This window comes from Cololabis saira, chromosome 5, assembly GCF_033807715.1.
Source record: "Cololabis saira isolate AMF1-May2022 chromosome 5, fColSai1.1, whole genome shotgun sequence".
NCBI lineage: Eukaryota > Metazoa > Chordata > Actinopteri > Beloniformes > Belonidae > Cololabis > Cololabis saira.
Genome location: NC_084591.1, coordinates 46,851,970 through 46,871,251, shown reverse-complemented (window position 1 = coordinate 46,871,251; position 19,282 = coordinate 46,851,970). Strand labels below are relative to the sequence as shown.

General features: G+C 42.7%; 1 protein-coding gene across 1 annotated transcript in view; it reads right to left on the bottom strand.

Moving 5' to 3' along the window:
• Positions 1 to 5,672: 5,672 nt before the first annotated feature.
• Positions 5,673 to 19,282, bottom strand: part of tango6 (transport and golgi organization 6 homolog (Drosophila)) — a 43,482-nt gene continuing 29,872 nt past the window's right edge. Inside the window, exons 16-18 of the mRNA XM_061722299.1 lie at positions 15,426 to 15,577; positions 14,209 to 14,322; positions 5,673 to 7,192 (exon numbers count right to left, since the gene is read on the bottom strand). Coding sequence (XP_061578283.1) covers positions 7,016 to 7,192; positions 14,209 to 14,322; positions 15,426 to 15,577 — 443 coding nt within the window. The 3' untranslated portion in view covers positions 5,673 to 7,015. The remainder of the gene's footprint in view (positions 7,193 to 14,208; positions 14,323 to 15,425; positions 15,578 to 19,282) is intronic.

The window sequence follows — 19,282 nt, the reverse complement described above, 5'->3', positions numbered from 1 at the left end:
ACCACCTCAAGCACAAATGCTGGGTTGGGCTTCAAAATCATCCTCACATCCCCCGGAAAAAGCTGTGCGTGTGACGGGTGCACCGAAAGTGCGTGAATGTCACTAACCCGCTTAGCCGAAGCCAGCCCCATCAACAACACTGCCTTCAGAGACACGTGTTCCAAATCTGCCCCCTCCAGTGGCTCAAAGGGGGGCCCTTAAGCCCCTCCAGAACCACAGCCAGATCCCATGGTGGTACCAGTGGTCTGGACATGGGGAGAATCCTGCGTGCTCCCTTCAGAAAAAGGCAAACCAGCGGGTGCTGGCTCGCTGTTTCCTTCCCAAACCCCACGTGACAGGCGGCGATAGCTGCCAAGTAAACGTTAACCGTGGAGAAGGCTTTCCGTTTGTATCACTCTACTGGACACTGAGAAGGAATGTGTCCATTTCTGTGACACCATCCCTCAAAATAGCCTCCACTTCCAGTCATACAGGGACCTAGTGGAGGAGGCTCAAGCACTTTGTACAGTGCTAATCACCCGCTGTGAAAGACCCACAGTTGACAGATTTAGTCACTCAGGGAGCAAGCCCACAGCGCCAGGCGCTCTGGGGAGCTGAAAGACTGTCAAAATCAATGCGTGGCCGTGCTGCCTGACTCTGGACAGAGTGGGGGGTATCAAGTCCAGCGGAGGGAAAGCGTACAGACGCTCGCGCGGCCAGGCGTGCGCTAGTGCGTCTACCCCGAGGGGAGTAAAACAGCGCACACTGCGCGTTGTTTCTCGATGCAAACAGATCCACCATGGCCTGACCGAAACGGGCCCATATCTGTTCCACGATCTCTGGATGCAGAGTCCACTCCCCGTATACTGGCGCGCCCCTGGACAACAGGTCCACGCCCGGGATCAGGGCTCCCAGGATCAGTTTGCGTGCCAGCATGTGCAACCGACGGGAGCGTAATCCCCCTGGTGGTTGATGGACTCCACCGTCCTCATATTGTCCGTCCTCACCAGGACATGATGACCCATGAGAGACAGAATTAAATGTTTCAGGGAGAGAAACACTGCTGATAGTTCCAGAAAATGTATGTGTGACCGCTGTAGGTCCACTCTCCAACTCTCCAACTCCAACTTGTATTTCCTGAGATCCCCAAGATCTAGGATAGGGCCAATACCCCCCACCCCCGTTTGGGGATCAGAAAATACCTGGAGTAAAAGCCGCTCTGACATCGTGGGGGAGGTACGACACAGATTGCTCCTTTGTTTGATTCTCCCTGAGCCTCGGAGTGTATTATACTGGCGAATCGCGGGGGAACAGCTGCGAACTGCAGTCTGTAGCCCCTCGAAATCGTTCTTAAAACCCGGGCTGAGGCTGCCAGCGCGGCCCATCTCTCCCACCTGGGGGAGAGAGTGGATGCACACTACAGTCCCTCCATCATGAGAGGCTATCCGGGGTGTGGTGGTGCCTTCCCTTGGTGGAGCAGTGACCTGGTCCCGGGGCGGGGACCCACACAGCCCCCTCCCGAGGGAAAGCCGTGGCTTCCCGCCGTGCGGGGACAGTGGGTGTTGCCACCGCGCTGTTTATTTTGATATTTTTGGCCTTTTTTATGAGCTGCACCCTCAGCACTCGGCTTGGATGTGGCAGCGGGACACACTATTTTTCTTTGCGGAAACGTGTGATTATTCGTGCTTGTGGACATGAGGGAGGGGCAGTTGCTGAACCCTCCACCGTCAAATGTCCATCTCTCCCAGCTCGCCGTGGCAACCGGGAGATGGGGGGGTGGGGAGCCCCTGAAGGCACGCTCCGAAGCCAAACCGGTGGAGCTGGTGAATGGGGAACTTCCAGCTGCAACACCGGGGAAGAGAGGGGGGGGTCAGGCCGCTCTCTTCTGTTTCCTGGCCTGGTTGTAGGCAGCTTGCGCGGGCTGTGCTGGCGGAGCTGCAACCGGGGCTGAGGATTTCTTATGCCAGCCGGCCCAGCTGGGCAGGGGGGCCGGGGCGAGCCGGGGGTTTTGACTGTTTCGGTATTGTAAAAAGCGAAGCCTGGGAGGCAATCTGCGCAGAGTTTTTTGCTGTGCAGGCGGAGTGGGAGACGGGGACTTCCAAGGGAAGCAAAGCTTCGCACCGCCGTTGCATCAGGTCCAACGCGGAGCCAAAAATCCCCTGGGACAATGGGCATGTCCAGGACGTCATCCCTCTCCCTGTCTGACAGGCTGGCGAGGTTGAGCCACCGAGCACTATCCTGCAGAACCATATTCCCCAGCGCCTTTACTGTGGCCTGGAGCACACAGCGTTGGACACAGAGACACAGCTCAGTGATTACCCGAGTCTCCTCCCACGTAGCTGGGTCCTGAGTCAGTACAAAATCCTCACACAACTCAGCCGCCTTGTGTGCCTTTTCAGTCAGAGCTGACTGAAAACGGTCAGACTTGGACGGCAGGCTGGGGCTCCTGGAGGACACCGCTGACAGCCGGCTGCCTTGAAGGTGAGCTGCAACGAGTGGCTCCATGGGAGGCATGCAGAGCAGCCCCAGGCTCTCTATGGCCTCGCAGTGGAGGGATGAGGCCCCGGGAACCGGGCTCCTGGTGCCGAGAGGGCGTCTCTCCATGAGCGCGCCACCTCATCCAGCAACTCTGGGAAGACGGGGAGAAGTTGCGTTGTCGTGCTCTTGGCCGAGGGCAACTTGTTCTCTTCGTAGCGGGATCCGGTGGTCTCGGCTATGACAGCAGGCCAGGGGACGGCAGCCGGGCAGCAGCGTTTGCACGTGTCGAGCACGTCCGAGCTGAGGAGGGGAGAAGCTGGTGTGCTGCTCACATCTCCATCCCCATAGGCGACAGAGACTGCGGGCTGCAGCCCGAGCCGGAGTAATGAAGAGGTCATGCTCGTCTTCATCCTCTGATATGAGGAGTTCCAAGGTGCCTTAGTCCCCATAGTCCAGTTCCAGGAGGAGGTCTTCCTCCTGCGGGGGAGGGCGCGGCTAGGTCAAGCTGGGAGCCCCAGCTGACGCTAACCTCCGGTTCCTCCACCGCAAGGACCCCCCTCTCCTCTCCTCTCACGTCGTTTCCCCTGGGGCTGTGAACACCCGGGCCCCCCTCGAGTCAGGTGTGTTCCCCAGAAGGGGGACTCCTGCCCCTGCCAACCGGTCGCGGTCCATTTCAGCAACTGCTGATAGAACTCCCTCAAATTGAAAGTCTCTCCTGCTCGGTCCATGTCCGTTCTGTTGTGAAGTGGTTGTTGTTGGACCCAGATGTAGGAGAGAAAAGGAGGCAGGAGTTCCAAAAAAAGCAGGATTCATTTAAGCAAACAAAAAGCGCTGCTTTGCAGGATGGCAAAAACTCCAAGAACAAGAATCAAAAACTACAAACCAGATGGGAAACACGGAGGGAGGAAACAGTCCAGACCAGCAGGGAAAGACAAGACCAGATATACACAAGGGTTAACGAGACACAGGTGCAGACAATCAGGGCCGATGGGGAACAGGAAGGTCAAACCAGAATGTAAACACAAAGACACGGGTTTCAAAATAAAACAGGAAGGGTCAAACTCTGACAGAAATGTTTCTCCACAAACTTTACCTGGTGTCCCCTGGGTTTACTGAATGGATCTCCACTACCTTTGGCTGATAGTACAGAAAATATTTGTCCTGTAAACACTAAAGGTACACCAAATACATCTCTCTGATGACACCACTACAGCAAAACCGTCCTAGTTTTAAGTTTTACAGCTTAGGAGCTGATTCACTGTCATGTGAAAATGTCAGCATTCTCATTTTGTTTTACCTGTTCAAAGACGATTTCATGACCCTGGTGTTAAAGATAATATCAAAAATAAAGCAAACTATTTCATGCACATATGGGTTTGTCTCCCTGATCTATAAGCATATCAGGTATTGTGTCAAAAAAAGCCTAATAAAATAAAACAAAACAAGTTGAAACTGGGTTTATAGCTCCTCAAATAAGAGTAAAACTACATATGTTGTGTGTTCTCAGCTGTGTTTCCACCCAGCTCAAATACTCAGACTGATGCAGATTTTCACCATCAGCACTTGTGAATCTGAGAATGTTGGAGATGTTGTGTAGCATTTTTATATAAAAAAATATATAACTTGAATTTGGGGCTTAATCAGGGCCCACGCATGACAAACTGGCTCCAATTATGGGGATTAAAGGCAGAGTAAGGAATTATATTATTTCTACTATAGTGAGTGCGTTTACATGGGAAGTTTAATTCCTCTTTATCTCAGAATTAAAATTAAATCCGATTTAAAATGAGTAAAAATGACCATGTAAACACCTAATTCCTAATAAAAATGGCCATTCCGAATTAAACTTAATTCTGAAGTAAGTGGCTGGTTTATTCTGATTTTAAATCTGAATAGAATAATTCCAGATCATGTATACACTCATTCCTCTTTAAATTAATCCCGGTCTTTCTTTCTGCTCGTTCCCTCCCCCGTCTGTCTCCATGATCTTATATTCCACTGGGCTGGTTTTCCAAACAAAGTTTCAAGATGCAGCAGCAGTAAACGCTGGTCAAGAGCAGAGACCATTTATTTAATAAATAGAAATCATTAAAAGAACAGATGGAAACAGGAAAATTGTGATCTTTTCAAAGTTTAAGCGGCTAAGTTAGTTTTTCTTCCGGTAGTTTAACTTCCGGTCCTCCCCCCTATCCAATCAGAACCTTCCCAACCCCCAGACCTGGAGAGGAATTGGAGAAAGACCATCAAACGTGTTTTCCATGTAAACCTCAATTCAGAATTACTATTTCCATGTAAACTGGAAGGAAAATAGTTTAATTCTGAATTATTTAATTCGGAATAATTAATTCCGAATTAAAAAACATCATGTAACCGTGGCCAGTATTTCTTACACAGAGCCCTGTTTGTGATTGAGTGAACATCTCCTCTCCATCCAGCAGCAGCCGTCTCCCTCGGCCCCGGCTCCAGCCGGCCTGCTGCCCAAACCAAGACAAACATTGATCCAGATAATCATGCTCGTGCCCAATTAGTGGGGAGAGGCCTGGGCTGGGTTCATAGTGGACATCAAGACATGCGACATCATCCAGAAATACCTTACCCTGCCTTTAAAGGAAGTGTACGTTTAAAGATAGCCCTTTCCTTTGGTGCTATCAATCATTTTAGAGATGTAAGTTTTCAGATAAAAACAAACAAGCCAAACTTTGAGGATTGACTTCAGTGTGAAGACTGGATGCTAAAAGGAATAAAAAAGTAAGTTGGTGTTTTTAAGCTTCTTCTTCCATACAAAGAATTTCAAGTAGACTTTCAGACTGGATAAAACTCTAATTCAATTCCTTTTATAGCATCAAATAGCAGCCGGACCAAAAATAACAGCATGCTACCTCATTCTGAAAACATGTCCAAACTCCAGCTCCCAGCGCTGCAGTCACATGCGCTCATGTGGAAACCTCCAACGTCCTGAACGTCTGGGGATTACTAGGTTGTCACCAGTTACAGCAAACAAACGCTCGGCTGTTTCACAAAGATACGCTGAAATAAGTTTCTCTGCATGACGCAGCTTCCACGTCGGTGGAGGAGGATAAGATCTACCGTTCTTCCACTGAATACACTGTGTCACAATGAGACAATGAATATTCAAATAGAAAATGATCGTGATGAGACGTAATCAGTGAATAAACTAAAGCAGTGGTTCCCAACCTTTTTTCCTTGTTCCCCCTACTTGTGTCTAAGACCAGCCGGCCCCCCGACCCGTACGTACTAGCACCAAAATAGTCTTTAATTGAAAAAATGAACATTAATTATGTTTTTTTGATACATTTCTCTTTGGTTTACTCTGTATACATATGACTTTGTTTTTCTCCAATGTCACCAATGTATTAAATACGCACAAAAGGACATAAAAATATTTCTGAAAAATGTCTTTTAATATGAGACCAACATTTTTTAACATGTTTCCTTTAACAACCTGTCGGAGTAGATTAAATGTTGAGTAATTATATAATAATAAGGAATTAAATCATTTCCTGTGTTTGTCACCAGTGTATAGGAAACACAAAAGATATTCAAGACATTCATAAATTATTCCTAACAATGTCTTATGAATGACTCATTCGCAAATATAATTTTTACAACTGCATAATTTCAAAGCAGACAAAGTTTCGCCCCCCCAGAGATCTCTGGCGCTGACTGAGTGGCAGAAAGACTGAGTGTCAGAAAGACTGAGTGGCAGAAAGACTGAGTGTCAGCGTAAACTTTCAGTTTGAGCAACTGGAAAACATCTAAAATGGGAAAGAGCTGTTGTGTGATCGACTGAACTCATAGATTTAGCAAGAAATTGGAGTTATCGTTTAACAGACTGCTGAAAAATCAGCTTAAAGCTCCTTTCACATAGAACGTGGTTTGCGCCGCACACCCCCAGGGTGGGTTCAGATTGGGTGCAGAGCAGGGCGCGCATGCGCCCATCGCGTACATTATTTGTTGCAAGTTGCTAGGCGACCGGAAAAACGTTTTTCCAGTCTGGCGCCGTTTTCCCACTCGTTTGGACGTACAGTAGCTACTGCTCGGTAGACAATAGTGCTGTGACATTATTAGTGATTTGGTAGTCACCTCAAATAGCCACATATTAGCTCTGAAGTAGAGAAAAGCAGTTACTCAGGTGTCGTCTTCAACGTGTTACTACAGGAGGGTTTTACAGGGCTGTTTGTGACTCCACTACAAGTATACAAAGATATCTACGTGGCAAGACTTTTACTGACTAGGAACAACTGTCACAATAGAAGGAAGACAAACTGCACTTTTATGTTATTTTATTTCATATCCCAAATAGTCGGGGATCTCCTTAACAGCAATCCCAGAGTTTCTTTGGTGCCAATTATCAGTGTTGATGATTCTCTTCTTTCACACTGATCTAAGTTAAAGATCCATCAGGAAGAATCCAGAAGGGTAGGTGTTACAGCTTTTATTTTGAAAGGTTTAGCTGCTGACGTCTGTTTTCTGAAGCTCTGACACATTAAGTTTCTTCAGTTCAGTTCTGTTAATAACGTGGAAATCAACGAGGAGTCTACGGCAGGACGACGATCTTCTTCTCCAGCTTCTGCTCCGGGAAGATGAACCTCCTCATCACAGCGTCCAGCTCCTCCAGAGCCAGCTGAGCGTGGAGCACGGCCACCTGGTCCGGGTCGGAGCGCAGCACCCACTTCAGGGCTCGGTACAGGTCCAGCAGAACCGACGACAGAACCTTCCAGAGACAGAAACAGAACACAACTGGTTCAAGATGCTTTACTCTCCCAACACATCATCATCTTAACAGAACAGGACAATGCTAGATTTTCTCCTGCAAGAGTCACATCTTCTTTCATTTTTGTCATTTAAATCAGTGGTCTCCAACCCCCGGGCCGTGTGTCATCTGGTACCGGGCCGCACAGAGAGAAAAAATTATTTCTGTAGCCCCGACTGATGATGTTGACTCTCAAACTGATGGTTCACAATGTTTTTATTCCTTGGATGTAAACACACTGCAAACACACCGTAAGAGCTATAAAGGAATAAAATAAAATAGAGTTAGTCTTTCTACATTCATATAAGTTTCATTTAACTTAAATACAGACCGATGCAGCTGCTGATCGCTCGGTAATAACAGCTCGTTAACCACAATACATGAGTAACCATGGCAACCAAACTCAAACTGGACATAAATACGGCATAACATTTGCAAAGAAAACTAATCCTTATCAGGAGGTGATTTTTGTGTCAGTTAGTCATCACTTTACTGCACCGCATTCCTGACACTTAGCAGACACACTTTCTACTGCCGTTAAACTTTTACTGTTAAAGTCCGAAGCGCCGGATGTTTATAAGGTCTCGGCGAGACGCCTTCAAAATAAAAGTACTAAATATCGGGCTCCTTAATATATAAAAAATAAAATAAAAGCCTGGCTTTAAATAACGTTAATGAGAAAACAAACATAAAAACACATTTATAGAAATAAAAAGGTAATTTACAATTTCCATTTTTTTATTTTATTTTTTCGAAAAATTATGTTTTATTATTATTCATTATTATTAGGGCCCGAGCACTTACAGTGCAAAGACCCTATTGTATCTGTAGGAAATGTTCTTTCTTTCTTATTCTGACGAAAGGAGGGCCTTTTTTCCCCCTAAACGTGTCCCAAAAGTCACCAAATTTTGCACCAAGCCAGGCCTGGTGAAAAATTTGATATTTAATGGTTTGCATTAATGGGCGTGACCTAACGGCTCAACAGCGCCCCCTAGAAAACTTTGTGCCTCAAGCCCCACAATACGGTTTGACGTACATGCACGAAAATCGCTACACACCTGTATCATGTTGCAACTTAAAGAAAAGTCTGTTGGCGCCATGGCCCAAACCCAACAGGAAGTCGGCCATTTTGAACATTAATTTTGAAGCAATTTATGCCATTCCTTCGATAGTTAATTCAGCCCGAACCGTATCGTGAACCCAGGTGTGTTATACATCAAAATATGCGTCTCCATCCTGCTACTATGCGCATTACTTTTCTCTTTCAAAAGTGTTACCGTGGCGACGCTAGACGCCAAAAAGCGCGCCCAACCTTCATCTGATTGGTCCATATTTGATAGTTCCCCAAAAGTCACCAAATTTTGCACACAAGCCAGGCCTGGCGATAAATTTGATATTTCATGGTTTGCATTAATGGGCGTGACCTAACGGCTCAACAGCGCCCCCTAGAATACTTTTCTCTGCCATAACTTTTGAATGGTTTGACATAGAGAGTCGTGGGTGGTGTCATTTCTGATATGCTTAAGGGGGGGAGGTGGCCGTGAGTGCAAGGGGTTGTTCATCGCTGCTTGCCGCTTTCATTTTTATCACTACTATAGGGAAAATACCACAGTTTTTAATGCCGATCTTGTCATTTTATTTAGATTTTATCAACTACACCTTTAGATTGGGCCGTGAAAATATTGTCAGACATTAAACCGGTCCGCGGTTCAGAAAAGGTTGGAGACCACTGATTTGTAATCTTAGATTACTTTAAATCAATTAAATTACTTAAAGTAATCTTTGACTACTTTATTTATACATAAAATTGGCATCAACCAGCATTCGTCTCAGAGCTTCATTACAGCCACTACATAAAAACATACTTTCTTTAAAAAAAAAACAAAAAAAAAAAACAATCACATTAAAGCAGTGATATTGAACCTTGTGATCTTCTACATGGCAAAAACTCACTTCTAAGAAAGTAAAAACCTTGTTTCAAGAAAATGTGTGTTACTTTTTGTTGAGGGGCAACATTATTTGCTAGTTTTAAGGATTCTAGTCAAGAAACTTTTTTTTTTTTACCCCATTGGCAGAGTTATTTTTGCTTGATATAAGACACATTGACAAGATTTAGGAATATGAGTCTTATATCTTGGTTGATTTTGCAGTGTAAACATGATGCACAGATGAAGCTTTTATTGGATCCGATTCCGATAGATTTGGGTTAGTGTTATTAAAACTGTTTTTTCAGCTGTTGCATCAATTATGTGACTGTAGTTATGCAACATATGAATACTAGTATTATATTGAGATTCATAGTACATATTAGATCATAGATCAAGTACATATTAACATGAAGCTATACATATACATACAGTGCCTATCATAAGTATTCACCCCCTTGGATGTTTTACCCCTTTAGTGCTTTCATAAATCAATCCTGGTCAATAAAATTTGGCTTTTTTAACACAAAAATTTATTGGAAAAAACTCTTCAATGTCAAAGTGAAAACAGATTTCTACAAAGTAATGTCAATGAAATAAAAATATATAAAGAAATATAATTGTTTTCATAATTATTCACCCCCTTCAAGTCAGTATTTTGTAGATGCACCTTTGGCTGCAATCACAGCAGTGAGTCTGTGTGGATAAGTCTCAATCAGTCTTGTACATCTGCCCACAGCAATTTTGCTCCATTCTTCCTTGCAAAACTGCTCAAGCTCTGTCAGGTTGCCCGGGTATCGGGCATGAACAGCCCTTTTCAAGTCCAGCCACAAATTCTCTATAGGATTGAGGTCTGGGCTTTGACTTGGCCACTCCAGAACATTAACCTGGTTCTTTTTTAACCATTCCTGTGTAGCTTTTGCAGTATGCTTTGGATCATTGTCTTGCTGGAAAATAAATCTTCTCCCAAGCCGTAGTTCTCTTGCAGACTGAATAGGATTGTCCCCCAGGATTTCGGTGTATTTTGCAGCATTCATTCTGCCCTCAATCTTTACAAGCCTTCCAGGTCCGGCTGCTGAGAAACATCCCCACAGCATAATGCTACCACCACCATGCTTCACAGTGGGGATGGTGGGTTTTGTGCGCGCACTCTGTCTTCCGTTCAGTGAGCTCTTCAGCCGTATACTCTGCCTCAAAACGGTAAGGACGTCCATCATATTCAAAGTCGTCGTCCACAACCTCAGAATTTGACAAATATTCAGACATGTTTCAAATAACTAACAGTAAACTAACAGTAGTGAACTCCAGCTGTACACGGAGCTGTGTCTGGGATGGGCGCACAGAGATGACGTCATGAGTTCAGAGTTCTTGTTTACAAACGGATTTATTTGTTACACACACAGCCCCGGATGTAGACAACAGGTCCTGGAAGCAGATCTAGTGATTCATAAAAGAAATTAAAGAGTTTCGCGGCAATCATGTGTTATTTAGACGCTGCATCGTCTGTGTCCCGCTGTGCCCCGTTCACTACCATTATATGGAGAAGCGGCTCGCAAAAAACTCCTAATATCTTCCGAAGGACTCCAAATGACACCAAACTTGCCTGGGTGAGTATACGACCATAAAAAATGCCAGAAATAAGGTCCAGGTTGTAAAAAACCGAACTTCCTCTTTAATGATGAACACAGATGATGCTATGATCAACTATAAATGAGCAACACTGGAGTAGAGACATCAGGAGATGCAATACTGTGACAAAGGGAAAAAACTGGAGTGTCTTTAAAGAGTGAGTTCAAAGTTTCACCTCAGTGGTCTGAGTGAGAAGCCGACATTAGGTCTGTAATGGTGGAGACGAGCACGGCGGAGCTGGGACTGGATTACAGGACCTGTCAGGAACTCTAACAACAGCCTCTCCATCTCACAAACACGCCTCCAACTAAACCACTCCGTCCAAATACCAGCAGGACAAATATAACTCAACTCTGGATTGTTCCGATAGTGGATTCCACTTAATACCTCTAAATACCAGCAGGAAGATGAGCAACTGCAGTGTGATCACAAACATGAAATCAAGGTGAGATGTTGTAAATCTGTCAAACACAGTTTCACTTGCAGGTTAGAAGGTTCAGGTCTGGACCAGTAGCTCAAATTGAGGTAATTAAAGGTGCGTTTCATTTCAAGTGTGGGAAACTGACAGGATCTAAGGACCAGGGCCTGGTCTCATGGGGGGGTGGGACTGCTCTCAAGTACAGGGCAGCAGCTACAGCAGCTTCTGTTTGGTTCCTTTAACTTAGTTTTTATTTCAGTATCGGCAACTTATACATTCCTTTACATACACATTCAGTGTGTTTACATGGGAAGTTTAATTCCTCTTTAATTCAGAATTAAAATTAAATCCGATTTAAAATGAGTAAAAATTACCATGTAAACACCTAATTCAGAATGAAAATGGCCATTTTGAATTAAATTTAATTCCATTCTACTTCCACCTTAATGAGTAGCAAAATGAGTATGCAAGATTTTTTAGTGTGTCCGAAACATTAGTACGTACTCAATAGTATGTACTATCCATACTCATTCTGGAGAAATTTATTAGTGTGGATTGATGGCAGCACCCGAATCTCGCACTCAGCAGGCACGCCGATTTTTCCCAGTGGCCAGCCGCGGTACTGCAACAAAAAATCCCATGGGGCCCAGAAAGCTTTTTTCCCATAGACCGCAATAGTAAAAGAGAAGCCTCTAAAACTGTTCACAGGAACCTCCAGCTGTAATCAGCGGCAATTACTAATCTTTGTATTCTATATTTTTAAGTCATGGACTTTATATCCGTCAAAAATGTTTTATAACGGCCAGAAAAGTCAAAGAAAAGTCTCTTTCTGGGCGTGACGTCACGGCTGACGTCACAGCCGTGTCCGTGCATTCCACGGATGTTTATATTAATATATATTATGTAATTATATTATATTAATACATTAATAATATATGTAATACTATACATGTAATAATATACATGAATTCATATATTATATTAATATTATATTAATATTCGCGTCATTGCCCCGGGGCATGATGGGAGGCCCCAGAGCATCATGGGAGGTGACTCAACTGCGCATGCTCTATGGGCCCGTGTACCAGGAAGTAAACCAGGAAGTCAGAAATGTTTTCGGCGTATGCGCTGGCTGAGCAGAATGCATGGAAATGAATGGGCGGCCATTTTTGGTATACCATCCAGTTCTATAATACATCCATGATTGATGGACACTAGCAGAAACTTCCCACAATGCAATGCAGCGGTGTTTGGTTGCTAAGTGATATGTATATGTCATAAGTATAATATTAAGTATAATAATTTTATTATTATATAATATTAATATTATAATATTCGTATATAATAATATTATATAATGTCATCTTGTCTCAGCCAGAATAAACGGGAAAGAGCAGAGCGGTGCTGCTACTGCTGCTGTTACCATGGTAACAGCTGCTACTGCTGCTGTGAGCAGAGACCATTTATTTAATAAATAGCTTGGAAGACCTGGAAATATTAAAAGAACAGATGGAAACAGGAAACATCAGAATTGTGAGCTTTTCAAAGTTGTAGCGGCTAAGTTCTTTTTTCTTCCGGTAGTTTAACTTCCGGTCCCCCCCCTATCCAATCAGAACCTTCCCAACCCCCAGACCTGGAGAGGAATTGGAGAAAGACCATCAAACGTGTTTTCCATCTAAACCTCAATTCAGAATTACTATTTCCATGTAAACTGGAAGGAAAATAGTTTAATTCTGAATAATTCAATTCTGAATTAAAAAACATCATGTAACCGTGGCCAATGTCTACCATTTTCCATTAATTCCGTCTGAACCACAGACTAGTTTGCACCATTTAATTAGCAAAGTAATAAAGATAAGAGCGAGACACATTTTGTTCCTTTTTTATAACAAAACTTTGATAACTGGTCTTTAATGCTGTCAGTTCACTTAAACGTTTTAAACACGGTGCATCACTATTTCAACAATGTATCTTTTACATTTTACATCACTTTCCACAAATCTATCTATCTACAACTAGATGACACCATTTGTTCAATATCTAACAATTTCTACCGTTTATCATTTATTTTTAGGTCATTTAGCAGAACATATATATATTTTTTTACTGTACTTTTAAAACAAATTGTATTCAAATGTATTTTTTGCAAACATTTAGCTGTAGTTTAACTATAAATCAGCACATTGAAAAGCAGCCATGAGATTAGAATATTAGAATAGAAGGTTGCAGGTTTGATTCTCTTTCTCACTTGTAAGTTACTTCGGATAAAAATTCCTGCTGAATGAATTAATGTATTAAATATTATAACATCGTTAGAAAAAATAAATGTAATAAATTTCACAGGCGTTGAGCAATTTAAATGCAATAAATAAGTACTCTCACTAATATTTAGTCTTTGCCCTGTGTGTTTCCATGTGCCTGGTATGTGTGCAGTATTGTATTTTGTACTAAGTGTGGTATTGTATTGGAGTCATTAATGAGGTGGAAATAGTCAGATCTATTTATATCTTATCATTTTATTTCATTTTATTTGTTATTTAAGCGTAATCTTAAATTAAATACTCTTGATTTTTGAAAACCTCGCACAGTTATGGATAAGCCCTGAATGCAGGCATTGTGACGTAGAATTGTCAAATTGGTCTGATTCACCGCACGAATCGGCACAGATTACTTTGTAATCCTGTATTTGACCCGGTCTTTGTACATTTTGACCGTATAGAAACTTAGAGAAACGTATAGAAACTTTTCAACAACTTGTGCTTTTAATTATTTTAGCTCTTTTCTTATCATTTTATTTGTTATTTATGTTTTAATTGTGTCTTGCAGCTTTTAATGTTGATGTAAAGCACTTTGAATGACCTTGTGTTGAATGGTGCTATACAAATAAACTTGCCTTGCCTATATAGCACATATAAAAACCACTGATGTTGAGCGAAGGGCTTTAGAGGCAGGTGTAGCATCGGCGTGTGTTTTATCACGTCAAACCCGGCCAGTGTGTGCAGTACCTGGGTGGTTTTGTCGCTGAGGCCTCTGAGCAGCAGAGCAATCACGTGGACGGCAGCTCTCCTCACCTCCGCTTCCTTCTCCGTCTTTATCAGAGCCGTCAGACACGAGCTGACCTGCACCGCGACAAAACACATTCAGAGACACAAGTAATAAAAACACCCTGCAGGAAACAGGTCAAATACATGTACAGGACTGTCTCAGAAAATTAGAATATTGTGATGAAGTCCTTTATTTTCTGTAATGCAATTAAAAAAACAAAAATGTCATACATTCTGGATTCATTACAAATCAACTGAAATATTGCAAGCCTTTTATTATTTTAATATTGCTGATTATGGATTTTCAGAATATTCTAATTTTTTGAGATAGGATATTTGAGTTTTCTTAAGCTGTAAACCATGATCAGCAATATTAAAATAATAAAAGGCTTGCAATATTTCAGTTGATTTGTAATGAATCCAGAATGTATGACATTTTTGTTTTTGTAATTGCATTACAGAAAATAAAGGACTTCATCACAATATTCTAATTTTCTGAGACAGTCCTGAAAACACCTAGGGGATGGGTGGAGTTCAGTACCTGACTCCACCCTCTGAAACCAGCTGCTGTGAGAGCTAGTGTAAATACATGCTTGAAGTTTATTTATTTGATTTAGATATTTAGATGGGACAATGCATATTCATGAACACTACATTAAGCAGTGTAAATACACCAGGTTTTAGCCCGCAGTCCCCACAAACAACCAGATACACTCACACTCACACCTACGGGCAATTTAGAATGATCAATTAACCTAGCATGCATGTTTTTGGACTGTGGGAGGAAGCCGGAGTAACCGGAGAAAACCCACGCAACACGGGGAGAACATGCAAACTCCACACAGAAAGACCCTGCTGGGCCTGGGAGTCGAACCGGGAACCTTCTTGCTGTGAGGCAACAGTGCTAACCACTAAACCACCGTGCTGCGGAGCTGTTGTACTGCATCTTTGTTACTAAGGGTGCTTTCACTCCTGTCCCGTTTCTTCAGATTTATAATCTGATTTTGTAACAGAGACCAATAAGTCTGATTACTTCCAGTACCTTTATGTAAACTCATCGGCCAGTTCCTTAGATATACCTGCTGTACCTAATAAAGTGATACGTGTATATAAAGTGGCCGGTGAGTGAAGCTGAGGACAGTCCAGACTGGTTGTTTCAGGACCACACATGTTCTCACCTCCTGAGCCAGCGGCCCCAGAGAGTAGTCCAGTCTCTGACAGAGCTCTCCCAGGTTGGACAGACTGCTGGCTCGGACGCTCTGGTCCGGGTCCCGGGTCCCCTGCAGGAAAGCTCCCAGCAGAGGACGGCCCAGGTGGGGGGCCAGTTCTCCTGCAGAAAAAAGATGAGAATACAGTTTAAGGGCCAATCCAATGTTCACCCTACTTTCTACCACTAACCCTCACCCACTACCACTTCACCCTAAAAATGAAGCCACAAGGGGTAGGGCTTTGTAATCCTCCCTAGGGATTGGGACACCACTTACACTGCGTGGTTTATGTTCGGGTACGTAAGCGGTCCTGGGAATTTCACGGATTTTTGTGAGATCAGGTTGAAAACGTTGCAGCTTCACATAGAAGGTGGGCAAAAACACGCAAACACATAAGGAAACTTTTTTAAAATACTATTATCTACAATATGTAGGCCATTCAAGCCGCGCCATGTGGAGAAACTCTCGTAACCAGCAGGTTTACAGGTGACAGGCGTGGTGGGACGTTAAGCCTTAATTATGGTTCCACGTTAAATCGACGCAGAGCCTACGGCGTAGGTTACGCGGCAACGCGCACCGTACGCCGTATGCTCTGCGTGTAACGCGGAACCATAAATCAGCTTTTATTCTGGCGAGATCTGAAAAAACTTTGCAACAACGAGCAAGTGAGTGATTATGTACATTCACTGAGTGAATATTATGAAAGTAAAATATATATTTCTCGCTAGAAATGTAATCAAAACGCAATTTTATGCAGAAACTAACTCAAAATATTGATTTTATTCACTAAAAAATGAGAAATGTCCGCCATGTTTTTTTGTTTGATTCAGTCTGCAAATGATGACGTAAAGCATTCTGGGAAATTTTCTCAGGCCCTCGGTCAGCGAGTCAGCATCACCCTCACTCTGAAGGGCTAGATTCATACACACTAGCCCTCGTTATCCCCACTCCCCCTACATGCAAAGAGGAATTGGGACACCACTACCCTCACGGGAACGCACAAAATTTAGGGGTAGGACTGAAAAGTAGGACTAGGGGGGGGGTTGGGACTGGCCCTAAGTCTGATTATGCAAACAGAGGGCGTCACAAGTTCTATCAGAGACAGTATACGTAGTTATTAAAAAGGCAGATACAACATATTTTCCTTTATACTTTAGAGTGAATTCTTGCAGTCTGCTTTTCATGTTGTTCCCATCTGACTTAACTCAAACTGGTACTAAATGCAGGTAGATCAAAAGTGTTAAAAGTTATTTTCAAATGGCAAACGGTTACCATTGAACATTCCTAAAGTATTAACTGCTCACAACATATAAGTATTTAGGAATTGTCATTGATGAGAAGCACACATAGAAAAACTTGTATCCAAACTTAAGATGAAATTGGGTTTCTTCTTTAGAAACAAGTCTTGTTTTTTTTTCCGTGCAAGTTAGGAAATATTTGATATCAACCACTTCCGTTCCTTTACTGGATTATGGAGACTTGTTGTTTATTCACTGCACTTTCTATGCAACTGCCAATTGTCCATCTTTATCTGCCCGGAGACTTTCTCCATGGTTAGTTTTTATATATAAATCTCTTCTTGGGCTGGTTCCTACTTATCTATGTTCATACATGTGTAGAGACGCTAATCCTTACAACCTACGCTCACAGGATGTTCTCCATGTTGGTTAAAGGATCGAGAAACTAGTTCTCTTGGCCAGTGTGATTGTTTTTAATCGAATAGTACTGAAAGGTTTTACATTATACGGACCTGTCATGTTCCTGAGTTTATGTTGTATGTTATTTGTGTCCCTGACTATAGTGTGTGACTGCTGTTTGTTGTTGTTTTTTTCGCTGTTGTAACACTGTTTCTGCTGCCGTCTTGGTTAGGTCACTCTTGGAAAAGAGATTTTGTTTTTGGGGCCATCCAAGTCTGAAAACATGTCACAGTGAGTTGTGAACATGTGCAGGCCACAATGACATCACAGACCAAACACTGAGCAGGATTATCCAACTTTCCCAGATTCATTTTCACATATTTCTGCATTTTTCGTACCTCTGAGGTAGATCACATAAAACGTTAGGTTACTTACGTAACCACGGCTCTCTGATAATGTAGTGAGGTATCTCAGCCTATAGGAGAGCGCTCTCAGCGATCCAACTACCCCGTCTGTTGGAGACAGACCAATGACAGCAGTGTCACTTAAGACTGCTCTGCTCTTGGCTTTATCTTCAGCCAAACGGGTGGGTGAGATACCTTCCTGCCTGCTATTTGCTCCGGGTTTTAATAATGTAAGGGTTTGACATTCCCCCCAGCCTTTCAGTTTCTGTTTTGCCCCGCCTGTGTCCCATCTGCCCTGATTGTCTGCACCTGTGTCTCGTCGTGTCTCGTTATCCCCTGAGTATATCTGGTGTTGTCATTCCCTTGTTCCCTGTCAGTCCGTACTGTGTTATCCTCCATGTTTCCTGCCTGTTTTGCTCCAGTCTTTTTTTTTATCCCTGTTTTGATCCTGCCAAGCAGCGCTTTGTTTTTTCCTTTTCTGGAATAAATCCTTGGTTTTTGCAACTCCTGCCTCCTGCTCTCCTGCGTTTGGGTCCACACCATACACCAGACGTGACAAATAAGTAGGCCTGTGTTGAAAAAAATCGATTTTCTGATTCAAAATCGATTTTCATATTAATTCCTAAAAATCGATTTGTATGTCTAAAGATTGATTAAAAAAATAAATAATTTCCCCCCATCATTACATTTTTGCCTGGTGAACTTTAATCCCAGTAGTTTTGAAAACTCCTGAACTAAATGAACTTTTCTTTAGAGAAAATGCTGGACATTTCAGCTTAAATTTCTAAATGTTATATTAGTTCATATTATCTATATTTACTATAGCTTGTTTGGTTTCTCTGTTATCGGACACGGTTTGTCATGAAATACCTGAAAAATGCAGGTGCTTCATGTGCAGCTGTGTCTGGTGACAGAATAAATCAGACAAGCTAAAATAATTTGTTTACTGCTTGAGCTGTTGCAATTTCTTTCTTTTTTTTGCACTTTAAATGGATATTGAAATGCCTATTTGAGTTATTTATTTCTTAGTTATTTCACAATAATTATTGTGAAATTATTATTTCAATAGTTATTTTACAGTCCAATCCAGGCAACATTAACCCAAATCAATATCGAATCGAATCAAATGGTGATATCGATTCTGAATCTTAAGAATCGGAATCGAATCGATTCTTGACATTTGAATCGATACCCAGCTCTACAAATAAGGTATCCCTTATTCCTAACCCTTCATTCCTGTTCCTATTTGGATTTAGAATCGGAATAAACCAGCCACTTACTTCGGAAAGTTTAATTCAGAATGGCCATTTTCATTCGGAATTAGGTGTTTATATGGTCATTTTTACTCATTTTAAATCTGATTTAATTTTAATTCTGAATTAAAGAGGAATTAAACTTCCCATGTAAACACACTCATTAAGGTCTGTACATGTCTGTCAACAAGCAATTTGTGTGAATTAGATGTGAAGGAGCAGGTGAAACACAGAAATCTAAACTTTAAACTGCAAAACAGTTCAGTAACATGATCAAAAAGGCAGAAGTTTGAGAAACAATGAGAGGGATGATTAACTTAAATGTGGACTAAAGACTATTACTGTTTCTACTTTAACAGCAGCTGTGTTTGTCGCCCACACTGGTCCTTCTACTGACGCACAAAGAACAGAGTGGACGGCAGCTGCTCCGGCCAAGCACCGTGCAGCAGTGTGTGTGTGTGTGTGTGTGTGTGTGTGTGTGTGTGTGTGTGTGTGTGTGTGTTACAGCCCAGAAACACACACAGGGCAGCCCG